The sequence below is a fragment of the Poeciliopsis prolifica genome, unplaced genomic scaffold (genome assembly GCF_027474105.1).
Source record: "Poeciliopsis prolifica strain line A6 unplaced genomic scaffold, Auburn_PproV2 SCAFFOLD021, whole genome shotgun sequence".
NCBI lineage: Eukaryota > Metazoa > Chordata > Actinopteri > Cyprinodontiformes > Poeciliidae > Poeciliopsis > Poeciliopsis prolifica.
Window position 1 is genome coordinate 8,483,632 of NW_026562396.1, and position 25,691 is coordinate 8,509,322.

General features: G+C 42.3%; 1 protein-coding gene across 3 annotated transcripts in view; it reads left to right on the forward strand.

Moving 5' to 3' along the window:
• The window catches only part of ntrk3b (neurotrophic tyrosine kinase, receptor, type 3b), a 234,833-nt gene that overhangs the window by 25,739 nt on the left and 183,403 nt on the right, over nt 1–25,691 (forward strand). For all 3 annotated transcript variants that reach the window (XM_055044969.1, XM_055044970.1, XM_055044971.1), the window contains exons 2-3: nt 16,515–16,589; nt 20,464–20,535. In XM_055044969.1, coding sequence (XP_054900944.1) covers nt 16,515–16,589; nt 20,464–20,535 — 147 coding nt within the window. The remainder of the gene's footprint in view (nt 1–16,514; nt 16,590–20,463; nt 20,536–25,691) is intronic.

Genomic DNA, 25,691 nt, shown 5'->3' on the forward strand with positions numbered 1-25,691 from the left:
GCCTGAATACTAAAATATTAACTTCCAGGCTTCTGATTGGGCTTCATTTGTTATTTCCGGGAAGAACTTCACCACATTTACGACAGATACAATTGAAAATGGAAATTTACTTCAATTAAAAGGGACGTCTTTTTTTTTTTCTCACTGTCTGAAGTGAAATCGGACCAACCGTTTCTTTTGTGTCAATTAAAATGATCAAAATTATTTCTATTTGTCACAATAATGACAGAATGTCTGAAGTTTATTTCTAAATGACTAAAGACACTCTTCACCCAATCTGACTGAGTTTATGCTAGAAGAATGGACTGAAATAGGTAAAAGATGAGGTGAATACTTCCAACAAATGCCACAAGCGCTTGAGAAAAACATCCAGCATTTAGTTCCCCCCACCCCCATTTGTTTCTTACTTTCTGCAGTCGGGTTTTTCTTTTCCATCGGACAAAAGGGGATTTGAATACGTCTCCAAACTACGATAACTAGCCAGAAGTCTATTTGGTTTACAAGAATCGATATCTTGAGAAAGCCAGTTCACGTTCCCCTCATGAACTGGCTTTCTTCCAGACGGATGGAAACCAGACTGAGGGAACGTTCCACACCTAATGGAGACGTGAAGTATTTACAGGGCGGCGGCGGCTGATCGAGACCGAAGCATCCATCAAGCCTCACCGCGTTTGAAAAGGTCACAAAGTTCTCTTAAAGGTTACCTCGAAATAATTTACTCCCCAGCACGACAACTCAAAGGTTTCACTTACATTTCAATCCCATTCTGAATTTCAAAGACTCCACAATGGCACCCTGTCTTTTCCTCGTCCTCTTTTATATATATATATATATATATATATATATATATATATATATATATATATATATATATATATATATATATATATATATATATATATATATATATATATTGACTTTTAAAAAAAGTGGATGAACTTGTCAAATCAGTCCAGTCACGGTGCAGGAACTCGGCGGTTCATTACTGGGAGGGCCGGGAAGCTCTCCAATCAGCTCCCTAATATCACTGTGATCCTCTTCTCTTTTCGTACCTAATTGAATTCTTCAGGCGAGATGCTCCACCACTGCAGATTCATCATATCCTGAAATTGGAGGAGACCAGCGCCATGAAGGACGTGCGTGGAACGTTTAATTTTTGTCCTCACGTAGGCGTAGATGCCGGGTGTCGCCACCACCCCAACCCCTCCCTGTTCTACCCCTGGGACTTGCGCTAGACCGTAGTTGGTCTTCGGAAAGGTGTCTTTATTCTTTGTTGCCTGAGGTGAGAAGGATCAGCGGCAGAAGGTGCTCACAGCCCACATTAAATATGCTCCGCATTATGTACAATGTGACCGGCATTCTTAACAGATGGCTTCATAATCTATAATCAAAGCCCTTTGAATGCAGCTCAAGGTGCAATATGTCTGCGCTCCAAATCTCTGTCTCCACCTCATGGCGAGGTTTATTTCCCTCTCTGTCTTCTTGGCAACAGAAGGTCAGGTTTTATTTAAACGGGAGGTAAAATCATGTAAAAGCCACTTTTTTGAGCTTTACATCATGTTATGATTTAAGGAAACATACTGGCGCTTTGATTTTCTTTTTTTTTTTGTTGTTTAAAAGTCTCCCGTTTTTTCAAGTGTTCCGATTTGTTTTCCCGCCTCTCCTGGACTCTCTCTCGGCAGACTAGCGGCAGCACCACTTGGCAAAACACCAGGTGGAACTGCGCATCTGCTGAGCTCATCGTACGAGCTGAATCTCAGTCCAGCGCTCCGGCGAACGTTTGTGAACACTTCATGGAGAAACGTTGAACTTACGGACGTGTTGAAGTTTCAGAAAGGTGCGGGAGCTTCTTAAAGAGACAGAGGCCCAATTTCAAGGCATTGCATCACGGAGTCAAATTTCTTTTCAGTCCCGTTTGACATATACATCAGTTTTACACCAACCAACTGTGACATAAGTACTTGACCTTGCCATAAAGTGATACTATGATACATGACACATCCCCTTTACAGCATTTCATGAATGAATATATTTTATTAGTCCTGGAGGGAAATTCACATATTTCAGCATGTAGCAGTTCATAACTAAGAGAATAATTCTTCAAATCGTCTATCAGTGTGGAAGAACAGTGGGGCTTGGTTTCTGGCTAACGTGGAGAAGAAGCGCTGATAACATAAGAAGTTTATGATGGGCCGACGTCTGCAGTTAAATGAAGTGACGTTATGTTACAGACTTGTAGCCGAGGAAGAAGCTGTTCCTCCTTGTTTGGTTGTCGTCACACTTACATTCTTGCCTGTCACGTCTTCACCTGACCTCAGTCCATCCATCTTCTTCTATCTGTAGGGTCCGTAATTGTAATCTATCCTGCCCTGTCGGAGCGCGTCGCTATCTTCCACCGCGGCCTTTATCTCCTGTCATATTCCTCCTGGGTCCCACACCATCCTCTCCTGTCCGTCTTATCTCATTCTCTTCGTTTTAGCTCCGCCCATCACGCTGACAGCAGCTCCTGCAGATGGGTCATTTGAATAATATTGTGTTATATATATATGTATCAATATTTATTCATGCATCCAGATGTGATCAACCTTGAGCGCGATGCGCGTCCCAGGCTTCCTGCTCAAGGTCTGCTGCATTTGCATGCAGGATGGCACTTTTGGCCGACATCCAGCCATAAGATCACTTATTTGATTAAACATCGTCATGCTCAGCAGGACAGCGGCACTCTAAGAAAAGTTGAGGAGGAACTGCTGACAGTGAGCAAAAAAAAGAAAGAGAAGCTTGATGAATCTTAAAGACGGTGAGAATTTTGCCCTTTACTGTCTTGGAGTTTTTTTTAATCGACTACTGGTGATGAAATACTCCCGGCAAACTACGGGCTTCAGGACTCGCAGGGTTTTTAAAAAAATAATGATGCTTAACCGACAGCAATCGACAATGTCTGTAAATACAGCGTGAAATATTTTTGTTTGGTGAGCTCTGCGGAACGGTGGGGGTTGTTGGCCAGACCTGCTGTTTCTTCTGCCAAGCTTCCCATTTAGTTTGCTGAATGACATCAGAACCAACCAAACTACGTTCCACCTGCTGGTCAGAACTATTTGCTTCTTGCGCAATATGACACCGATCCCAAATGATGTCAAGCTGCTAAATTTTGAACGGTGGCCATTTTGGTGTTGGACAAACGTGAGCGGTGTTCGCAGCGTTTGGACATCTGATTTTGTTTGTGACTCAGGGTGTTAATACGTACAACGCCAATAATTGTTTACCAAGCACAAAGAGACTCAAGATGAAGAACCGTTTTATACAAGTGCTGCTTTAAGCATGAAATACAAAGCATTTCAGATTATGCTAAAAACAACGTCCTTCGTGTTGGAACCATTCTTCTCGTCTTACTCTTGTCAGATTTTACGTGACATTCCCCAAGAGGAAAACGTTTGACTCATCCACCGCCGTCATCCGAGCCCCGGCTAAATAATTCCAACGCAAAGCGTGGATCTGGAGAGGATTGTGGCCCAGCGACTCTTGGCAAAACGACTCACTAATTACAGTCATTTTCATTTTGGGCAGGAAAACTTGAGCTTAGTCATGTGCGAAGAGTTGATACCTTTCAGAGCAGGGACCAGCGCTCCCGCGACGTTTAGCCCTGCCAAATCCTCTCCCAACCCCAACCTCCACCCGGCCGCCGCCGCCACCCGCTGCGGATTGGCTGAGCCTCGTGTGAGCAGTGACACTCAGAGGCTTAGGTAGTTTCCACCCAGGGCTGGATTGGCAAAGCGATGACACAGAACAGTCCAGGGGCAGCTGTGGAGCGGCGTCCTGGCTGGGAATATTAGCTGCGTTAAAACACTCTGAGCTGATGGCTCTGGCGTGACTCCAGCTCGTATACACACACACACACCCACACACACGCGCGCGCAGAACAAGTGAACTGAAGGGTAAAAACCGGCTGACAGTTATTTTCACCCAATCTGGAGCTGCTTGTTCAGTTTAACAAGCAGGAGAGAAGGAAAAAAATACAGGAAGAAGAAGAAAAAAATAAAATCAATCTCCTGAGTCTAACATAAACCCCCAACCCTAACAACTGTTTTCACATTTCATAAATTTTGCTCACAAACTGTGGCAAATATTGACGCCGTTTTACGTGACAGATAATAATCCGAGTTGTAAATAAAAACTTATTAGTCACGAATGCAATCTGGCTTTCTTTCTTTAGGAGAAAGAGCTAACAGTGGCATGAAATAAAAACCAGTTTAAAGAGGAATGTATGGGCAAAGTGCTGCTCACTGTAAAAACACAAAAACATTCATACAGGAAAAAACTACAATTCACTACAGTTTCTGAAACTGGGCGGACTGGACAAATCGCATAAACACTTTGTGAAGGGAGTCACCAGGAAATAAAAAAGGAAACCTTGACTGTGCAGAAATGATTCATTTTGTCAGTTTGGAACATGAGATAAAGAGTCTGGAAACCCAAACCTCTGTCCAGACTCGCTTCTCATTTCTCCCAAACTTACACACTTGAAAAATAATCCAATCAAAATTCCCATAAGTTTTAGCACTTAGTGAACCCTGAGATCTGGAGATCTCGTATGATCCCAGCCTACGTCTTTCTGAGCAGCTGCTTGAAAATTCAGCAAGGTGCTTGTAACAAGTCAATAATTCCTTATTATTGACGAGACAGTGCCTGTGTGTTGCTGATCTATTTAACTGAGAACTAGACATTTCTCCCATATTATAAGTAAAATAATCTGCCAATGGAACAAGATTTTTTTTTACCTCATCAATATTAAATAATTATTGACTTCACACAAGATCTTACATCTTGCTGAAAAGTTGCTTGTGAGTTAGTTTTGTCGTTTTTTAAAACTCTACCACTAAGACATTTGCACTAGAAAATCGACCAAAATGACATGGTAGGACTTTGCGTTTTTTTTTTTTTTTTTGCAGTGCAGCTGCTCCATGCTGCATTTCGTGTGAATGTGAATGTTATGATCATTTTGATGAAAGCGATCGTGAAGCACCCACCCGGTCAGAACCACCAGTACTTAGTCGACCTAAATCCGAGCGCGAAAGCCTCATAATTCAGACGATCCTGGAGGATTTACTCACAGGAAGGCTTTGATAACAAAAGCAATCAATCTAAACATATTATCCTCGCTATTTTGTTTTCCACTTTGAGGCCCCGTGATTGAGCCCTCTTGTCCATTGTACTTCTTGTCTTTTTCTTACTCGACTTGTCCTTTCCCATTTATTTGCCCCTTGCAGTTGCTGTAGGGCCACATCCACAGTGCTGAGTCGGTTGTTTCTCGGCTGGAGAATGCTTTTTAATGTAACTGCAGTTTTGCTCGTCTTTTTCGTGTCAGAGTCATTCTCTTTTGGCTCAAACTGGTGAATTTCATTGAGACAAATTGACCGAGCTTTCACATTTGCCCTGTAAAAATTAGGCGGGGGAACAACAGAGGACACAGTTGTTTCTACATATTCTGCCCGCCAATTGACTGCTGAATAATTTTTCTAGTTCAAAGCGTTCTGGGTCCGTGCGACTCTCTGATGGAAAAAATGACACTGAGGTGGTTGGTGTTATTCTTTCTTTCAGAAAACGTGCGTTACATTTCCTGTGTCATTTGCACTGATAGTGGGATAAAACGGAGAACCGACACAGCGGCATGCAGATTTTAATAATCTAAGAGGTATTTACTAAATTTACAAAGCAAATATCTATTGTGGAATCCTGGACTCTGAATCGTTATTTTTTAAAGGATATTTTTAGACAATTTTAGACCTAAAACCTCATTTTAAGATGTTTCTTCAGGAAACTCAATGGTTAAATTCTAGTGAAGCTCGGTTTTCACCCTCAGATCCGCAGTTCATTATAACAGCTTAAGCTGAAACAGGAATTAGACGTTGCTTCTTCAGACGGTAGGAGGTTACAATGACCAGAAATATTTTGACATTTTAGTTAGAGACGCACCGATCCAATTTTAATATCAGTATCGGTCCCCATACTGGGAAATGTTCGAGGCCAGGTATTGGTGACATTGTGCCTAATCTATGAGGGCGGATCTATTCAGTGTAACTCTATGTTTTGTGCTCTGAGTGATGTAATGCTTTATTATTTATTTTACATCATACTCAGAATTCAGACGCGCTGTCTTTGAAAGAAGATGTGGTGGAGTCATTATGTTTTTGTCCTTTTCAGTTTCTTTATTGTTTATTTCACATTGGCTGTTCAAATCCTAATTGCTCAGACTGGAAAAATGAAAGTTGTTTTTAAATATATGACCTAGCTCGTGCAGCTATTGCTGTGCTATATGGAGCAGTTATCAAATAAATCTGTAATTAAGTACATTTATGCCTGTGTGTAAAAAAAGAAATGCTTTCAGTCAGGAGAGCACTGATTTTCTGTACCGTATCGGTATCGGCTGATTATAAATGTCAGACATCGATATCAGTATTGAAAGTGTACAAAGTGAATCTGTGCATTTCCAACTCGAGATTTACACCACCACAACTGAATAAATGTACTAAATGATAATTTATTTGTTTGCTTTTGCTCTTCCTTGACAACGTTACTAAAATATGCCTTTAAATGAAAAACGTGGAGAGCTCACTGTCGGGGGTCCGACCCCCCAAACGCCTCCGTGTCGTTAATATGAAGAAGTCCGGGGGGCAAACAAGAGGTGAAAAAAGCGCACAGTCCAGTTGGCTTTGTGTATTAACGTCGTTGTTGGAGGCCGGGAAATAATTGAGATTCTGACCAACAGATGGATGGTGAATATCGTTTCATAAGCTCATACATTAAAGAAGGAAGCCGGTGCATCTGTCTGCCTGTGCATGTGATTACATTTGCATAGAGGTAACAGGCGTGGGTTTGTCTCAGCGAGCGAAGCCACAGAGATTGCGATGCTTGATTCCAATTTACAAGCCTTGAATGCCAAATCTCTCTCATGATTGCTTTGGAGGATGACTTATTTTCTGACTCCCGCTTGCAGTAAATATTGAGGGAAAAATGGCCTCCTTTCGTGTTTTCCCTCATCTTTTTATTTCTCGCTGTCCTTTTTCAGCGTTTTTTTTTAGGTGTCTTTTCCTCAATGCAACGCAACTCAGAAATACTCCCCCCTCATAAGAAAACACAACAAAGAAAAGCAGGTTATCTGATTGATGTTCGGTTGGTGTTTTAATCTAGAGGAGTGCTGCTTCGGTATCTCGTCCTCAGAAGCGTTTGGGCTCCTTTTGCCTTTTACGAAAACAGAGAGGGAGGCAGAATGTAGATCAATATCCCAGGAACACACCAGAGACATTCTATTTTATTAAACATTTTCCCATTAAGGCCGCGGCTCGAGCGTTGTAGATCATTCCAACAAAGTCGTAAATCACAGACAGACGGAAGCGTTGGAAACAATGGGGGCAGAATCAGAGGAGATTACCGAGAAACAGGAGCTATTTTGCTGTTTGTGCTCCTCGGAGCCTCGCGCCGTCTTCGCTTTCAACGCGGCACACCATGCAGCCGAGGGACGGCGTTTCGTCGCAGCGCGCCGTCAGAGTCATATCTGGTTTAATCACATCGGGGCACATGCTGTCGGGTCGCGCGTGTGACGTCAAGCTTGCTGCGGGCAAGTTTCAGAGTTTTAAAGCGTAAGACTCGGCGTGTCGACGTTGCTTTAGTAATTTGTTTACTGTAAGAAAGAGCACGCTTAGGAAGATATGAGGAAGTCCTTACCGTTTAGCAAAAACAAGGTACAAGTATGTTCACTTAAAAACATACAAAAATGAACTGATCTGAACACGGTTCAGTAATTATTAATTGCCTCTGCTTTCATTTTTCGTGATCGATGGTGTTTCTACAAATGTGCTTTTTTTTTACATTTAAAATCAAATGTACACGCGATGTATGATTCCTGTCTATACGATGTAGAGAATCTCATAATATATTCAACCATTTTTACTTTAAACTAGTGGTTTGACTTATTGTTATGCATGTGAAAGAAGCTACGCTGCAAAGCTCACTGGACACTGCGTGTGCCGTGAATCTTTGCCGCTTTTATTCGCTCAATATTTGGAAGCGTGGCCGACTGAACATAAGCAGACCACAATTCTAAAACAGCTTAGAAATCTGTCATCATTGTTCTCAAATCTACCTTCAGTTCATTGATTGAAATTCAGTAAGAAAAAAAAAAGGGAGGGAACTAGGTGAGTTGTGTTGCTGAATTTGGTGCGTTTCGGTTCAGTTGGACAAAAAATGTCGACCAGCCTGCCAAGTCTGACAGATCATTGGTAGCAGCTGTTTAAATTAGCTGATCAACCGTCACTGTGCTCAGATACGATAACGACTGGTTCAAAAACGAGTGTAGAAATGCTTTCAGTTTGTACACTTTTTTTTCTACATTGTTTTGTTTTTCTGTACCTAAATCAATAATACCAACATCTCCAGGTTTCATTTTGTTAAGAGTTGTCCTGGGCGGCGGCGCGTCTATGGATTTGCCCTCCAGAGTTGTGCACATGTGCAAAATTTCCAGATGTAAATGATAACATGCAATGTGTCTATTTAGCTTCTGCGGAGCACTTACCACAACCCCCATCCTCTCTGCAAAAGAAAATCGCCGTAACAACTTCATGAGCCGCAAGCCTCTCTGGGACAATAAAGACTGGAGAGATGAGGCCTTTACTCCGGCGGTGCCCCAAACGCCGTCCTGCGTGTTTGCAGAAGCGTCTCTGCTTCACAACTGGTTCCACTGGTCGCATCCCATCAGGCTCTGCAGAAGCCTGGTAATCACCCATTGACTTCAGGCGTGTGGGAGAAAACAGAAAAGCAGTGCACAGAGGTGGAGGGTTGATGATTTGCACTTATTTTCAGCTACAGGACGTTTTGCACGTTGCCACCGGTGAGTCATGAACAGGACATTTATCACGAACAGAGCAGCAGGTCTCCAACAAAAAGAAGAATAATCTTGGTGGTCTAGTCAATTTCCAGACTGCAGCTGGACAGAAATGCGGTAGTGGGTCTTCTAAGAAAGCTGTGGAGAAAGAGATGTCTGCCTGTGCAGATGTGTGTTGTAAGGAAAAGTGGATGGAAATTAACTCTCATATATACAAAAACATAATTTTATGTTTTTCACACACAACTTTGGAAATGGCAAAGAAAGGACTATTTTTTATGTCCTGTAACCTTAGTACTGCTGGTTTTGTTCCAGCAAGCACACCTGTTTTCTTTGTGTTGTGTCGCAACAATGAAAAGAGTCTAAATATCCGTGCAGCTGGCAAATCCTCTCACCTGTTGGCAGGTTGCTTGACATGCCTTTCTTCTTTTGGGTTGACTTTGGGCTCCATAATGGCAGATTTCAACTCTTTCAAAAGGTTCCCAGTGTGACTCGGGCCAGAACTCAATGCCGGTCATTTTAAAAAGCAATTTTATTTTTTTCATTTCAGCCATCTCTTTGTGCTACAAGATGTCAGATTCAGGTTGCTGCCTTGCTGAAAGAGTCACCCTCAGATGGAGTTTTCTCACAGTTCGTGCCCTGAAAACGCCGCGGCTGTTTCCTGATTTCATCACGGCAGCGTAGCTTTACAGCAACATGGGCTCCAACGTTCCCGCTTAGGCTTTTACATTGATTTTATTTCTAATTTAGTCAACAACAAATTCACAATATTCAACCATTTCATTTTGAGAGGGTTTACTGTTTGGAGGTGTCTGAAGGAAACTGCCTGCTATGGATTTTATTTCAGGGTATCAGTGTAAATTTACGGTGGAATCCAAAAAATTCACATACTTGTAGCTAGAGCGGGAGCATAGGGACGAAGGTGAAACATGGAAAAAGTAGCCATATCAGAAAAACAGGAAGATTAGGGTCCATACAGTTAATACATTTTTTTCTGGTGAGATGAATTTTGCCCGATGAAGATCTGAAACTAATCACTATGTTAAAAATGAGCAACGTGTTTCCATTGACCGGACAATTTGCGCAATTTAATTTCAGTAAACTAAGATTGGTTTACTTCGTTGCCAAGTGAACCAATCAAAATTGGTTCACTCAACAACAGGACGTTACCAGCGGCAGCATAAACCACGAAGATGACAGGAAGTAGTTGGATAATGATGATTAAGGCGTGTTTTTTCTCATTCACCTCACCTTAGTCGCTTTTCTGATTTCATGCAAACGTCGCAATGGCGATATTATGTTTTTCAGCGTTTTATTGACAGATATGCGCACATTCGTAATAGAAACCGAATTCCTTTATGTGACGCGTGAAATAGAAAAAGAAAAAACAACATTGCAAATGTAGGCCACGCTTTTCAGATTTTTTTCTTTCTGTGGAATACAAAGTTTTTTTGTTTTTATTTTGTCGACCATTTAACTTCAATCCTACATTCAGAAGTTAAAAATGAGTTGTTAGTGCATGAAAATAGTCTAACCCTGAAGAAAATCCTTCAATGTTTGCCCAAATGCAAATACTTCTACTTCTGCCTCATCAAAAATCACATCACAGTCAGCATTAACGACTCCTTTTTCTGCTATGTTCATCCAAACAGAGTTGGTATAATATTAAGCGTACTCAGTTTTCTGGGTGGCTGGTTGTTATTTTCTTCGGCGGCGTTTTTTTCTGTCGATTACACTCGGAGGGCTCGGGACAAGATAGCAGGTAGGTAGGGGTTCGTTGTGTCGCCCAAGGCCCCTCCAACACGACAGATGGCCGTCGCTGAGATGGAATCTGTTCCTGTTTGGTTCCAGGGCGCTCTCCTCCGGCACCGAACCACCCAGTTCACATTCTACTTCGTCGGAGGCCATTTTCCGAAGCAGATGGAAGATGGCTGTGATTCGAGAGGCGCCGCGTCTGAGAGCGAGCAGGGCCCATGCATCCGCCTGAACGCTTTGTTCCGATGCTATCGTTTCCTTCCACCTAGCGGTTATTAATGCGCTCGTGTGCAGGAAATGCATTTGGGGGAGAGGAGGGGGGCACTTTAAGAAAACAGGATCATAAAACACAAAAAGCCCGGAACGAATTATTTGAAGTCAGATAACAGGAGACAGACATAAGACGGACTATTTCCTGTTTCTAATCCTGCTCTCCTTTTTCTTGCTGTCCCTAATCTCTCTTCTTCTTCTTTTCTGGAACATAAGAGACCTTACTGCGATCGGTGACGTTGAATAATCGTACTCGCCCGCTGATTGGACGAGTCCTCCTGCTTTGATTGGCATCGAGATCCAACGATCTCAATTTTACATCTCAATCCGACTCCCACTGAGATTTGAAAGCTCCGGTGTCGCTGCAGCGCTTTTGTTATTCACATCTAATTCATTTATTTTATTCTATTTTTTCACGACAGCCTAATCCGCACACACTTTGGGCGCGCCATGGACAACCACGTAGCAGAGCGTGTGAGGTGTTGTGTTTGGGCTGTTGACGAAAATGAGGATCGTGCCGAATTGTATCGTGGAGCAGGAAGCCTTTGTAAAAGAATATGAAGGCATATATCTTGTCATATAGTAATTTTGCGTCTGTTATTTGAAACATAATACAGCATGAATTGTGACGTTCCTGACACAAGCTGCTGCTTTTGTGTTTTAAATTTCTGTGGGTGTAAAATATTCCACACCGTGAACGCGAAACCGACAAACGGTTTAAATGCGCCGCATTACCCACCGCAACAAGTTGTTCATAAATATGGCCGTAATTTCATCTTGTAATAATATCTGCTTCTGCTAATCTTATTTATTTATTTTGTGGCTGTTTTCTTGAGGTTTTGCCTAAACTTTTCAGACCTTCCATACGTCTCCATTCAAACAGCCCCCCTTTTCGCGCGTTTAAATTGAATTCATCAGTCTGCGAGGAGCAGAAGGAAGGAAAGTAATGACATTTAATATTACTGCTGCTGGCTGCCCTGTGGCAAGATTTATTATGAACAAGGCCCTAATTTATCTTTGGTTTCTTTTCCATTCCTTTTCCTTTTCTCCGTTTTTTTTTTGTGTGTGTTTTTTTAGTCCAAACCTCTGATGTAATCTTAAATCCAATAAAGTCGACAATGAATCTTAATGATCAGGCCAGTTCGGTCTGTTTTTCTTGTCTGCACTTTCTGAGTTATTAGTTTCATGGAGGTGCAGCGGTTTTCAGAGTTATGCTAATTTGTGAAAAATAAGAGAGAAATTACTTGAATTCCACTAAGTATTCTCTTTCTGCGTGATGCGGCTCTCTGCCCAGGGCGCCACGAAGTGTGGGGTGTTACTTGACATGAAGTGGCTTTTGTAGCGTGTGATCTGAATATGACAAACATTTTGAGTTTGACTTTATCATTTTTGTGCTTCCAACATAAACGATCATAAAAACAGAAGGAGACACGAGTATCACATTAAAGATTTTGCTCTATACTTGTTAATTTTGTTGCATGTCGTTTACTAAATCGTTCTCATGTTCTGTGTCTTGCGTTTTTATGTTAATTTGACTTTTTCCTGTTTGGTTCTTGGTGCTTTGAGTTCCTGCTCAGCTGCGTCTGTGTTAATTTTTCATCGTCCCTCAGTCTGCCTGCTTTCCTTCCCTCCCAGCTGCTTCCTGTTTGTATTATCAGCAATCCCTCCTCGGCGTTCATCTTTCTCTCAGGTTCAGTCATTCACTGAGGGATTTTACTGTTTTACTGAGGAATCTGTGGTGGAGTAAGTTTTGCTTTCACTCACTAAACTTTCATTGCGCACTTCAGACCCTTTGATACCACAAAACCCTCCATGACACTCGCGGTGTTTCTGTGTAATGTGTCACAGCTCAGCGTCACAAACCTGAAAGGTTTGGCACAAAACAACCAAAACCATAAAAGTCGCCCTGTTGTCAGGGCATTTTTTCCTGCTTTCAGCTCCTCCTGCCACATGGTTGTTAGAAAGTCAATACAACGAGATGCTATTGGTTCGCTAGCGACCTGATTTCCCCCGTTTGAGACAAAAAAGGACAAATGTTTGCGTTGCAACTTCTGGAAATTTATGAGAAATTTAGTATTTTGCATTTTGAGTGTGATGTGTGATTATTTATTTATTTTTTTTTTTTTTTTGGCAGCAAAATTTAAAAAATAAGGTCATGGGCTGCAAGGCAGCTAATTTGGGGTTAACAATCTGGTTTTGGAACAAGGGATTGTGGGTGATCGGCTTGGGTCTGACACTATCTGGTGTAGGTCCATCTTTTTTTTCTTTTTTAATTCTGAATTATTTCAGTGTACACACATCGGAATTAATCACACAATAAATTATCTTCAATAAATTTATGAAGAGCAATTTTGCTTAGAGACTCAACAACCAGTTTCAGTTTTGTGTGGTTTATTTTATTTTATTATTTTTTTTTTTGCTGTTGTTTTTGGTTCCGTTTCATTTTGGACGTTTAAAATGCAAAACAGTTACAGTGTGGAGTTTTCTGTACAAATTCATAGTTTAGTGGTCTTTGAGAAGGTGAACTTGTATTATCGATGTATTAGCGTTTAGCGACGCGACAGTGCTCCGTTTGGAGCGCTGTCGGAGCATGCCGGGAAAAAAAACACATGTGAATCGTAGTTCCACGGGGCCGGAGCGGCACGACGGCCGCACCAGGCCTGAGATCAAATAGAATATTTCCAAATTCATGCAGACTGTTCAGCTAACGTCGCCGTTTGTTGCTCTCACTGTTGGGCTGTTTGAAGTTTGGCCAAACGTATGTAACCAGGTTGTATGAACCATAATTTGATGTTTTGGGTTGTCACTAGCAATATTGCTACCATGGAGGAGAGGGGGAAAAAAACAACAAAAAAAACAGGAAGTTTGTTCCTGTTGTTGTTGCCGTTCAGCCCCGTCTGAGGCAGGCAGCTTTCCAGGAAAATGAGAGTCTTTCTGCATGGCTGACAGTTTTATGAAAAACTTCTTCAAAAATTTGCATTTTTTTTTATCTCTTCAGAAAGAAACCATAGCTTTACACAAAACTCCACCTATTATGAAATTAAAACGGAAACTGCCACTTGTACGTCTCCTGGTTAGATCCACACCTCACAGCAGACGGGATCCTCTAAGGCTTTTCATGGTTGAATTTCTTTCATTTTGCCTTACCTTGGCATGTATTTTAATTGATTTTTATATATGTTTTGTGGATTTTTGTCACTGATGATGTTATTTTTTTTTCATACACATAGCACCATTTAGTTTAAATTTATACAAATAAAGTATTATACTGTCACCTTCCTAAAATAATTGGCCGAGTTGTTTGATTTGACTTTTTTTTTTCATGTAAAGAAACAAAAAAAAAAAAATCAAAGGTGTGTAGATTTTGTTTTTGTCCAAAGGGATGCTATGCAAATCGTCACCTTCCTAAAGTAAAGGTGTGTCATGTTTGCTAAAATTGTTTAAAAAAAATAAAAAAAATGATTTAGGGCAGGGGGGTGGGGTTAATCACATTTGACAAAAATAAAAAACAACAACAAAAAGACTTTAATTTAGGAAGGTGATGCTATTATTATACTATCGTCTCAGAATGTGGATCATCCCTGTTCTGGTCTGGTCCCAGTCTCCTTCAGCATATGCGCCGTAAAGCTACATCCTCTGTGAGCGGATAAGATTTATCACCTTCTGCCTTTAGAGCCGTGGCCCCCCTGCACCCCCCCCTCTATCCCCTCCTTCTAGAAATGATCTCAGCAACACTGTCGCTGCCAATGTGAGGCACTTTCAGCTGCCACACTGTTTTATTTCATTTGTACTGCCGGGTCAGCTATTAGTGCCCCCGCAGTGAAAGTATGATTGTATCCATAAAGAAAAAGAAAAAAAAGAAAACAAACTACTGTCTATACTGGCTCTGATTATCATTGTTTGTTACTCATTTGGCGATTGAAATCATCTTTGCTCGCGTCCCTCGGCTTCCTGCTCGATTCGCCGGGAATTAGCGCGATGCGTCCGTTTCCTCTATACGTCGGAGTAAAGATCGGTCGCAATCTGCTGAGCATCTACACAATTAGGTTTCGCTTCCTGATCTCATTACGCCTGAGTGGAGACAGAACCTTCAGAAGGATTTCAAGGACGACAAAAGGATCTGTGGGTGAAGCGGCTCAGTCTGAGTCGGATGATGCTCTTTGTTACGGGTCCTTCACACTCTCAGGCACTCTCGCCTCTGAGAGTGCCTGAGTGTTTAGTCCAACTAAGGCCGTCATCATGATCGGATGAGTTGATCAGTGTTCTGGCTGTTGCTAGTCAGAGGCATTTCTAAACAGACGGCTGTTGAAGGAACTCGGTGTTTCGGCTGTTTTGCCGTTTTCTGGAGATTTGCTCCAGATTTCTGGTGCGTAGAAGCTGAATGCTGCCGTTTGGCTGTTTCAGGCCAAAAACACTGCCTGGAAATGACCAATAATCACCGTTTGACCGCAACTAGCAGTTTGTGCCACCAGATGTCACTGCATCCGCAGACGTTTCTACAACCGTAGAAGCTGCAAGAACTGATATAGTGCAGCTGAAACTGTACGGCCTGTTTTTGTTGTTGTTGTTTTTTTTTTTTAAAGTGCAGTAGAACCAAAGCACAAATATATTAGGAAGTTCAGATCAGGGAGAGCCGCGTCCTCCTGGACCGTATGAAAAGTGGGTGATCCGCCCCGGGAGCTCCTGACTCACGCAAACGCGATGTGATGTCTCAGCTCCCGCTTCATCATCGTACACCAGATGCCCAGGCTCCAGCAGACAACACGGAAACATAGGTTTTGACAAAAACAATCGCCGGAACATAATTTCCCCCCCTGCGCTGTCAAAAAATACAAGCAGCGATCTGATTATTCGTCTCCGGGCTCGGCCCGCACATGTTCCCGTGAGCTTGAAACTGGATCGTTTAAGCAACTCTCCTATAACGGCGCTGCTCACTGCGTTCAGTTTCCAGTTTCCTGGATCAGGCCGCCATTTTCTTTCCTCGTCTCCTTCTCCCGTTTAAGGCAATAAAACAATTCCACACGTCTTCGTTTTGTTTCCCTGTCTCCTCGCTCATTCACTGTTAAAAGACGGCGTCCCTGGTCCATGTCGTCCCTCTTGGAACCGTAACAAAAAAACAAAACAAAAAAAGAAACAGTTTAATTCCACAATGGCTGCTTTCCTTCTCCCTCTCCCCCCCTCCAAGCTAATTTACAGGCATGAACTGCACTTTTCTTGTCCCGCCAGCAAACAGAAAGCGCTTCACTGCAGAGTCTGACGGTGCTAACAGAAGTGAAGCCATCTGCAGTGTTTATTTGGTCCTCTCCTCCCTCCCACTTCCCCTTACATAGATTAAGCCTCAGAAGCTGCCTCTTGGCAATTAAATCTATCAGAGGGCAGCAGAGAGCACTCTGTCAGAGCTGTTCCAATTATTGCAGTTTAAATGAATATGGATTCAAAAACTTTTGACAAAACGCAGCCAGTTAATTTGCAGCGGGGGACTTGGGAAAGCAGTTTTCCTCACCCCCGTCATGTCTCTTGGTTTTGTTTGCTTTTCTGTTTTTTTTTCTTTCTTTCCCTCGGATGAGGAGGTATGTCTCATTTACCGTCCCTCTTTTTCTTGGTTGTTTTTCAGACACATAGAGAACTGGACGGGATTGCAGACGCTGAGAGACGTCGATATGGAGCTCTACACCGGACTGCAGAGACTGTGAGTGCTGATGCTTTCATCTTGTGGTGTGAGTGTGCGTGTGTGTGTTCCAGACCTGATTGCTGGATAGGGAGGGGGACAGAAGTAGAACCATTTATCGTATCGTTTATCGTGATAAACGATAGTGCTGATTCATTGTTGTCACGATAAATTCCAGTGAAAAATTACGCAGACAGGTACCTATGAAGGAAGTGATAAACGGTTCTTTTGGTCATTTTCATCATGGTCACAAAATATCATGATAAAACTTAAAGTCCATATCACCCGGAGTCGAGAGGTCCATAATTCTAGAGTGTCATGAGACAAATGTTTGACTGCCTGATGTTTTAAAGTTATCTTGGTCTGAAAATTGTGGCATATTTTTGTTTTTGATGTCAGTGCTTTGTAGAAGAAACTTTTCCTCCAATTGCAGGATGTCCCTGCTCAAATTGAGACAAATTTTGTTACCCATTCGTCTTACGGCAAAAAACTCAGTCAGATTGCGTGGATGTCATCCAGAAACGTCTAATTTTACATCCTGTCACAAATTTCATTTCATTTTAACAAATCAATATGCTTTGAAGCAATGTCATTGTGACTCCAGTCGACGCTTTCCACCCAAATCTAACATTTTTACGCATCAAAAGGTTTTTTCTCAAGGTTACAACATTTCTAACTTCGTCTACCGTACCATGAGGCTGCCACCACCGTGTCTTTAACACTGGAGACGGTCTGTAAAAGTTGATAGCAGCATTAGATTTCTTACACGGCGACAGAGTTTTTCCATTTGACCAAGATAATTAGTTTTCATTTGATCCAATCAGATCATCTTCTCCCACAGATCTGCTGCGTTTGTGGCAAACTAACTTGTCTTCGCTGTTCTTTTAAAATGGCTTCGTTCCTGTCACTCTTTTGATTCTCCATAGTCTTTCCATTTCGGCATGAAGCATTGAACTCTGCAAACAGAGATGTTTGAGGTTTATAATATTGTTTCGGACAGCTTTAAATTCCTCCACAATGTTTTATTGACCTATGTCCCCTCATGATGCCGTTATTTCTGACAAACTTACAAAATCATATATGCTTATATACATATATATTTTAAAACACAAAATGTAATGTTTTTTTTATCATTATAAAACATAAGTAAAAATAAATGATTGAAAGCTTATTTGCCATACTGATCTGTCTGATTGACTGCCAGTCACAATCATCAAGCTAGCTTAGCTCCTCCAGCTAGCTTAGCTCCTCCAGCTAGCTTAGCTCCTCCAGCCAGCGTATGAAGTGCAAAACGGAAAAGTTTCTGCTAGGTTTTCTGAAAAAAAAAAAAAAATTAAAGATAGTGTTTAATGATATTTGGGTTTCTTCACATAGCAGTTTGTTTTGCACTGGACTTAGTTTCAAGGCAACAGAATAAATGGGGATAAAAAAAGTGTCCATTCCACACTTCTCGGGTTTCTATTTATATATTTAAAAAAAAAAAAGACAAAACATCATTTTCCATCCACCTCACATGCGCTACTTTACGTTAGCCTAACCCCATCCTAACATCAAGCTCGCTGTGGCATGAATGACGGAAGCAATTTGGCTCAGAAAACCCTCTGAAATGGCTGATAAGGAGAAGATGAAGATGTTGGTTGAGTGAGCAGGGCCGCCTGAAGGGAGTATTTCTGTCGCTAACATGAGCTGAAGTTTAAAGAAGCCTTTAATTCTTGCCAGTCAAACACTGAGAAGCTGCTCTGCTTTGGGTAACAGCTGATGAAATGGCGCTAAAAGGAAAGCAGTGGAAATTGAATCAAGCGTCCCTGGAGGAGCTAAGGGTCTTCATGGCTAATCTTTTCACGTTTTCTTTTTTTTAAAGCTAGGTGACGCTGCCTTCTCGCTCCGCGCCCGCCCACTTTCCAGCCACGTGCGTTTCAGACTTCCACTTAATCCCCCTTCCACTCCCTCCAACCCTCCCACCTCTACTCAAAGAGCCATCTTCTTCTCTGCCCTCCACAGTCGGAGCTGGCCTCTCCCCCTGATCCCTCATCATGGAGGCCAAGTGCAATATCTCCACCGCCAAATTAGCATTTTTCTCATTACCGCCTGCCTCCCTTTGCAGCCTCATCCGGGGGACGTGGGGCTCCTCATGTTGTGTCGCTGCGCGAAGGAGCCAACCCGGGGAGAGTCAGGGATGGTTGTGTTGTTTTTTTGTTTTTTTTTTACGTTTACCTTCTCACCGCCACCACCACAGGAGTAAAACGAGAAAAGGAGATGGTGCGCTCTTGATGGACCAGATCTTCAGAATAGTAGGCTGATATTACGGGCAAATCATATCCGGCCTCCTGCAGATCTAACGTGATTGGTTCTGACTCTGTGCTTTCATTTTCTATCAGTCTAACATTAAAATTCACTTTGAATTAACACTGAAACAGTCGGGTTTCTCACATAACCCAGGACTACTAGCTGCCATTTAGGTAGAATTAGATTTGATGGAAAAATAAGAAATTAAATAGGTTTTATTGTAAAATTAGTTAAAGGGGGAGAGTTATGTATTTTTCAGACACAGAGCCATTTAATAACACAGTTATGTAACTGTTTCCGTCATTTTTTATAAAAATGCCATCTATACCACATCAGCAGCTCCTATGGTGAGCTCAGGAGATGTGCAATTAGCAACCAGGTGGTTGCTAATTGCTGCTGGCTAGTCTGAGCTAGTGAGGAGTCACGGGGGGACTGTTTTCTCGTGAGGTGGAGACTTGGAAAAATAGGAAACTAAAAGCGCTCATGCCTCGTTTCTAAAAGCGTATTAAAAATACAGAGAGAGAAACCCTGCATCCAGAGATTCACATTTTTCTTCAGTCAAATATGTTCATCCAGAACTTTAAAACAATTTACAACCTCTCCGTTCATGCGATCGGCGTTGACAATTCATTATACCTGACAATCTCACTGCAAACGTTGGCCAATCCCTTGTTTTGGTGGCCTAGCATGGTGGTCCAGCTTTTAACGGTTGGAAAAAATCGGATTTTACTTTTTACTGTAGAATATACCTCAGGATTTTCTGGAAGACCTACTTAATGACCTCTGGATTGTCTCTGGGACGCAAATCTCCAGAATGGCACAATGGGATTTTTTTTGAGGGGTGGGGATAGTAATCGGCACCAGCAGCTGGGTGCAGTCAGCTCCGTGCTTTATGAGGCGCTCGGTCATGTCAAGGATGTCAAGGACTTCTTTGGAACGAGGCACCTGTGATTACAAGATTAGAAGTCATTACAATTGAGAACAGCGTTTCCCGTACTGCGGCGCTGGGAGATCCAGAAAGCCCTTATGGGAATTCCACTGGGTCTCCTCTCTGGCAGATGGGGGATTAGTTTAATTTCATTACTATTTCACTCCTATACAAGTCGGCACAATGACAGAGCGTCTGCACCTCTGATGAGAAATTCCCCCCGTTTGCATGGAAGACAGAGGAGTTTGCAAACTTTGCACCACCGGGTGCTTCAAAGTGAACTTTTGTGTGGTCCTTGGCTCGGCTCGGTTCGGCCCGTTGTGCACGCAAATCGATGTTAGGATGTGAAGATGAAGAAAAGATTGAGACATGTGTGAGCTGACACACATGAAGGTGCTTCTTTTTTCTCGAGGAGATACTTTTTACGTGCATTTCTGTATGAGCGTTGTCTTGACTCTAAAAATAGAAAAAGGAGAAAACCATACAAAATGATGGTGGAAAGTCTGGATAAGGGACGAGAGATCCAGCCGCCTCCCGACCCCCCTGCTGTGTGTGTGATAGCGGTATGATGAGAGTCTGTGCTTGGAGCTGAAAATGTCCGCATAAAAAAACGACGGGAAGAGAAAAAGTAAATCCAGTTCCTTTTTGATATCTGTTCCTTATCTTTTTTTTTCTCCTCAGGACCATCATGAATTGTAATCTGCACGTGATCCAGCCTCGGGCCTTCGCTCAGAACCCACACCTGCGCTACATGTGAGTAAACACTCTTTCTTCCAGCGCGTTTTCCGCGCCGTCGAAAGATTTATGATGATCTGCGGCGTTTGACTTCGCGCTGTACACGGATGTATATGAGTTAGTGTTGAACAGGCCGCGATGCGCTTGATGGAGACTGGCTTTGGGAAAATTGTGCCACTGCCATTACTGCTGCAACAGTCGCACGTCTTAAATGAGACATCAATTATTTGCCTCGGATAATTGGATTCCTATCCGCCACAGCCTCTTTGTGCCGCGGCGGAGCAACACGGCGAAGACGCAGTTCCATTTAGACTGCACTCGCCAAATGGACAATTTGTGCACGAGGCCCGGCGTGAGAGAGCTGGGTGAAGAGCAAAGTAATTTCTTTAACAAAGGCTGATGTGTCCCCGTATGACAGGCTGTTATTCCCCAATTTTCCAGCAGTAAACACGCAGAAGAACTCTGTCACTGTCTTTTACCTGAGTGCGCTGCCTTCTGCAGTTCCCAGTTGTTGAGCCATGGACAGTTTCTATTCAGCATGTCTGGTGCTGCCAGCTTAGGCTAACGCTGTGAGGGGTCTGGCCGCCTTTTGTTGTCAGGACAGGTCTTCTCTACAAGAAAGAAGGATGGGACATCAAGCATCAATAAAAGTAAAGATGCCTATCTAAACTTCTAATTGGATAGAAAGGTGGTAAAATATAAAAAATTAGACGTCTGTCTGTCTAATCTATCTAATCTAATGTACATTCTGACCATGCTACCTACATATTTACTCATTACAGCATTGCTTAATATCACAAGTACCAAAACAGCCAATCCCAGGGAGCCAATCACGTCGCATTCAGGGATCTCAACATTCTGATAATGACTAGCTGAAATGCTAACCGAGCACCAGAAAGCCAAAGACAGAGAGAGCATTTCTATCACTATGACTGCCGCCTGATGGTTGGTGCCAAACAGGCTGGTCTGAGTGTTACATTAAACGCTTATTATGTTGGGGGGGGATTGTTATGAACCACCATCTCTTCACATTCACAGAGAATGGTTCAAGAAAAGACAGCACATCCGTTTGTTCAGGTCAGAGGTGAACGGGCTGACAGCTGAAATAATCACTTGTGCCGAACGCCGTCCGAAGCGATCCACAACGCCTCGCTGGACCTGGACAGTAACAGATGGTGTGATGAGTCTTCATTTCAGCTTTGACATCCCGGGTCACAGTTTCCCACAAGCAGCTGAGAAGTCTGAATCTATCCTGACTTATATCAAAAGTTCATGCTGATGCTAGCCGTTTAAGATGCGGGGGCTTATTTCTCAACACACATTTGGCCTCTTAGCATAAGTCAGACCGAGCTTACAAGTCACAAACTACCCAAGTTTGTTTTCTGACTACATATGAATATATATATATATATATATATATATATATATATATATATATATATATAATATATATATAAATATAATATATATATATATATATATATATATATATATATACATACATATATATATATATATATATATATATATATATATATATATATATATTTATCTGCAAATACACACATTTGCATCAGTCGCATGTCTACGGCACCCAAAGCCAATGAGCTACTTTACTTTTAAAACTTATTTCCTGATCTGCAGACTGTCTCGGTGTCTGCAGTGTGATGTGTGTGTGTGTGTGTGTCTGGTGTTGTGTTGTATAATGTGCATACCAAAAAGCAGTAATATTTATTTGACAACTTAATCTTGCCTGTTACTGAGGCAGAAAATACTAGTTAGGCGGTGCTGTCATACAAGCAGATGTTCTTGGCATCTCAGTCTGAGTAATATTCCCAGGTTGGTCCCTTTTGTGTGGGTGGGGGTGGGTGTGTGTGGGTGTGTGTGTGCTATGCACGTTGACATTAAAAAAAAGACAACTGCTTCTCTTTTTATCTGGCCAGGTGATTGGTGGAGGTAATGGAGCCCATCAACATTTAATGAAAGTTATTTAAATGCCGCCTTTGTTTTAATTTTCCCTCCAGATGATGGATTTGCCTGCACAAGACAGAAAATAAACAAACGTTTGGGACGTGCTTTGGCTCACTGTCCGCTTTCATCCCCTGAACGTTCAGCGCAGTGGTGACGGACTCAAAGTCGCTCATGCGTGTTGATATTAATAAGAATAAATGATAACATACCCAGGAGACGACCAGAGGTTTGAACACTGCATCTTTTGATGATTGACTACGGTTGAACGCGTAATCCAGGAGAGTGAGCTGGAATTGGAGGGTTATTATACTTTATTCTTGCATTGCCAATTCATTAAGGTTTTCCAGTTTTTGTTTTTTCAGTCCAGCTCCCTGAAGGTCTCAACAGGAAGGCCAGCTGGGTCCTGGGCTTCCCCTCCGTCTAGTGCAGGTCGTGTAGGAACTCTGTCGAAAACAACATTTCACTGTCGGACAATGTCAGAGGCACCCATGAACGTAGCTGCAGCAGAACCAGAAGACTCCTTTATGGACTGACTCCTTCGTCCTATTTGCACAAACGAGCGTTACTGTACATCCTTCCTGTCAGCTGAGTCTACGGCCACCAGTCCTCCAAACAAACTCTAGAAGTGTTTACAGCCGTTTTTAATGTCTGTTGCTGTTTTCTGTCCATAAATGTACATGTACTGTACCATTGTTTCAACATGCATGCTTTCACATAGCATTGGTGCACCCAAGTTCCCCTGCTGTGGGCTAGCAAAGGTTGTTTCTGCTTGATTCTGATCAGCCATACATTCTTTCTTGTGGTGTTTTGTTCTTGGTCATTGTTTCATTCATTACCCAATCTGGGTTGAGCTTTCGCTGGTGGACGGATGACCTTGTGTGAGACGTCTGAAGACATTCGATGGAGTTTTCTAGCTGCAAGCCAGCCCTCCACCTCCACCACAGTTGGGAGGAGAAATCTCAGCTGATATTCTGTGTAGTTTTTCCCCAAACCTGGTGCAATGCATTAGGGTCCAACAACCTTTTTCTTTTTTTAGGACACTAAAGTCAGATTGATAATTTGAAGGCAACCGCATGACCCTAAAAACTTACTCTTGAGAGTTCAGTCTGTTTCTTTTAATTGTTCTATTGTGAACGTTAGCATGCTAACTGAGCCCTGTGGGCACATAGATGTAGTTTTTTTGTGGGGGGGTGTCAGCGGTGGGTTCGTTATCCATCTGAGCATTTCGCTGCCAGATCTTAGGATGAACATGTTGGGACACTCACTTGTGGGAAAACATTTTCCACTTGTGAATGAGGCGTCTCCCTGTGAAATAATGGCAATCGAATTGTCTAGAATGGCATTATCACCCTTCCCGGATTGATGGGCAACAGTTTCTTCTCTTAAGGCATCACTAATGTCTTTCCCTCCTTTAGTATTGCATTAAAGCTCATCTGCATAATCCAGAGCGGTAAATGGCCGAAGCTCCGTCTCCTATAGAGGTAGTAAACCTTGATGATCAGTTAATTAAGCGTGTGTGATTAACACATTCGGTGAGGTGCCTTGGGGGACAGGGAGGTGCTTTGTTGTCCTGCACAGCTTTTCCATTACCGCGTGATTCTGGTTTCATAAATAATGACACTGTTGCGTGGTTTTGTTCAACCGAGGCTTTATTTCTTTCAGAAATTCATTTGAAATTAGAAATGTACTTTCTTTTTTGTACTTTTATTTCCTCGCAACTACTTACTACCAACCTTATTGGACATGTTGCTGGTGTAGGGTCAGGCGTCCTTTTCCTTTAACGAGGTAAATACCGTTGTGGATGTGGAAAAGGTTGACGGCGTCACTTTGATCATAATGGCATTTGCATTGTAGCCAGCTAGCGCGCACACACACGCACACACACACACACACACACACACACACACACACACACACACACACACACACACTCTGGGTAGCCCCTGACAGGCTTCTGTTGCGCTTCCCTAAGTGGACAGTTGCTAGGTGACAATGAGGATGATGATGTCAGGGAAGATTATTAAAATTATTGCCCGTCTTTAGCCCGGGAGCACCCAGCTCACTGATGTCTGTGTCAGGCCGGCCTGTTCAAAGCCTCGACCGTCACACACCCCACCGGTCGCTTCTTCATGAGGGGAAGTGAAGCCGTCGCCTTCGTCACATGTCCAGACCAAAACGGCCTCAATTACTCGCAGTAAAAATATCATTAATCCCATGTGCTGTAAACATTATGACTGCAATTAGCACCCACCATAGCGGTGCCCTATCGCCAATTAGCATTCCACTCGTCTATTTTTAGCCTATGTATTATGCATAGCCGTGTTTAGTATGCTTTGGCGGCAGGCAGTGTGTTCGGATCTGCAAAAATGCAGATCCGAACAAGTGCACGGATTTTGTATTTCCTTTTCAAAGTGTACGCCTTTCTTTCAGGTCAGAGTGAAGATATATTCTAAAGTTTGTTTTAAATTAAAAAAAAGAAAGTTAAATAACTTGTTTTTTTCCACTCCCACATCAGCAAATTTATTTTCTATTTGGGGGATTTTTCTCTGAACACAGAAAGTTTAACTTCCCATGCACATTTTTTGTGTTTTCATATTTCCACATCCTGCTGCAATTTAATGATCTGATCTTTGTATCGTTGGCGGGATAATGATAATGATGAAAATGTGTCAAGCTTGCATGTGCAGTGAAAAAACAAACAACTGCAATTTACATAATTACACATCAACAGCTATTGCTAACTAATTCTCATAGATTCATTGATTAACAGATCACTCATAAGCCACCCATTTAAGTCATACATAAAGTAAATGTAACACACTGTCCCAATACAATGACTCAATATCCAACATTACAAGTCACACATATACTTCATTTTTCAACATTTCAAATGTATTGGTAATACATTTTTTGCAAGACAAGAAATGTCAGCAGCTTTAGTTTTTTTTTCTGCTAATAGCATGTAAGCTAGTGGCAAGGTTACTTTATTGGCTCTGCAAGTTTTAAAGGGGCCCAATAGCAGGTCCGTCTATTAATAGTTTGTGTTTTATAAACTCTTTTACTTTTATGTGACAGGTAAACGCTGTACAAACAACAGACTTCTTGATGCCTCCAAAATACACAGGGTCCTCTCATCGCTAATGAACTCCGGTGCGTTTCGGGGCCTTTTTGTTGCCTCATTTCATTTCCAAACGGCTCTTGTC